We start from the raw sequence: 1,789 nt of genomic DNA, 5'->3' as shown, positions 1-1,789 counted from the left end.
GACTGAGCACTTTTTTCTTGACAGGTTTAGTCCTTTTAGCTGTTGCCCTCTTTATATTCAGATTTGCGCGAAGCCGCTTTCCTGAAGGCTTAGAGGCATTAACCACCAGCCCTGATGTCACTGGGTTCAAGCAAGGGACCTGTAGCTGTCGGACAGGTAGAGCAAGTGTGGTTCCAGAGACAGGCGCTGGAGCAGGAGGCTGCTGCTGCTGGACGACTGATAACGGAGCAGCTGGAGCCTGACTATTGTTTTGGCTAGAAATTGTAAGTGGAAGGCCCTGAGAGATGCTCTGGTTGAGATTGCTGAGGGCCCCTAAACTGTTGAGGGCCACATTAGTAGTTGGTTCCTCAGTGGTGGTGGGCTGGACCAGCTGGAGTGTACTCTGGCCACCCTGGGAGCTCACTTTGTCAGAGGGCTTCATGGGCTGCAAGGCAAACACCTGGCCATTCACAGTGATAGTTTGTGGGGTTGGAGGAACTGGTGGAGAGGAGGATGCCTGTGTAACATTCAGGGGATGGTTCATTTGAGGCTGAACAGGGCGTGGAAGGATGTGCACCAGCTGTTTCCCCCCTACACTCTGTAGAGAAGTGGCAGACGTTGAACTGCTGGTTGTTGATATTTGAGTAGACACAGCAGGTACCGCAGAGGGCACAGCAGCAGACAACATGCCAACCTGAGGATTTTGAGGGGCAGGTGCAGCCTGATTGGGTGCCTGGATGATTACAATATGCTGACAAGGGGTCTGATTGGTTATTTCCTCTCTTACAACTGATTGAGTTGGGCAAGAACTTGCCTGTTGCAGGATGACCACACTTGGGTTGTTAGTGTTCTGTGATGCCGTTACACCTGAGGCTGTTGCTCCGGTTGGGTTGACCTGCAGCACCTGCATGGTCTGAAGAAGGGGCAGCATGGTGGCCTGTTGCTGGGGCACCAGGGCTGGCTGAGGGAGGGGCTGAGGCTGAGGGATGAGGGCAGTTGGAGGATTGGGCAGCAATGACGCCGGTTGAAGTACAGCAGGCTGGGGTTGCGACGCGACGGCAGGGTGGGCTACCACAGCCGGCTGGGGGAGAACAGCACACTGAGGTTGAGGGGCTAGGACAGGCTGAGGCTGTGCCTGGTTCAGAATAGCGGGCCGTAGCTGGGGCGGTCTCTGAAAGGGCTGCGCTTGAATGTGGGCTGTAAGAGGCGCCTGCTGTACAGGGACATTTGGTTGCATCTGTATTTGAATGGGCTGAACAGATGGTTTGTTGCCCATTGGACACAGAGTCACCTGCTGGACAGCCTGGGTGGTGTTGCTCACCTCTGGGGTGGGGAGACTCTGGCAGACTGGCTGGACCGTGTTACCTGCCATCTGCAGTGTTGTCCAGGTAGTCTGTGTGCTGCCTGCCGCCCCTGCCCTAAGAAGGGCTTGGCTGTTAGGGATAGCAGTATAACTTACAGTTCTGATGGCAGTGTCCTGTGCGACCCATGAGCAAACTTCTGAAGCTTTTGCTCTGGTTACAGTTTGGGAAAAAGTGGGTAGAGTGGACACAGGCAGAGCAAGACTTTCAGTGACGAGCTGTGAGGCTGAAGTGGCTGCTATTGTGAGGGTCTGAGCTGCAGCGGGAGGTTGAGGTTGCTGAGGCAGGGCTGTGGTGGCTGTAGGGATCTGGAGGGTGATGTAAGAGACAGAGGGTGGCAGAGTGGGGGCTGCAGACGGTGTCTCGACCACACACTGCTCTACCACTCTCAGGCCTGGCGTTGACTGGGTGGGTGTGACAGCCGACCCAGGGAGAAGTGCAGGGGTGGA

At 55.7% G+C, this 1,789-nt stretch overlaps 1 protein-coding gene across 1 annotated transcript; it reads right to left on the bottom strand.

Moving 5' to 3' along the window:
* Window positions 1–7: 7 nt before the first annotated feature.
* On the bottom strand, window positions 8–1,783 carry LOC111664164 (basic helix-loop-helix domain-containing protein USF3-like; the record flags this gene model as incomplete). Its single annotated transcript, XM_023418653.2, has 1 exon — window positions 8–1,783. A coding segment is annotated over one exon (1,776 nt), but the record flags the coding sequence as incomplete, so codon positions are not given.
* Between the last annotated feature and the right edge of the window lie 6 nt (window positions 1,784–1,789).

The sequence above is a fragment of the Seriola lalandi genome, unplaced genomic scaffold (assembly GCF_002814215.2).
Source record: "Seriola lalandi dorsalis isolate HSWRI2012SDOR001 ecotype SW California unplaced genomic scaffold, Sedor1 jcf7180002001375, whole genome shotgun sequence".
Taxonomy (NCBI): Eukaryota; Metazoa; Chordata; class Actinopteri; order Carangiformes; family Carangidae; genus Seriola; species Seriola lalandi.
The sequence above is the reverse complement of the archived record's forward strand: the minus strand, read 5'-3'. Positions and strand labels throughout refer to the sequence as shown.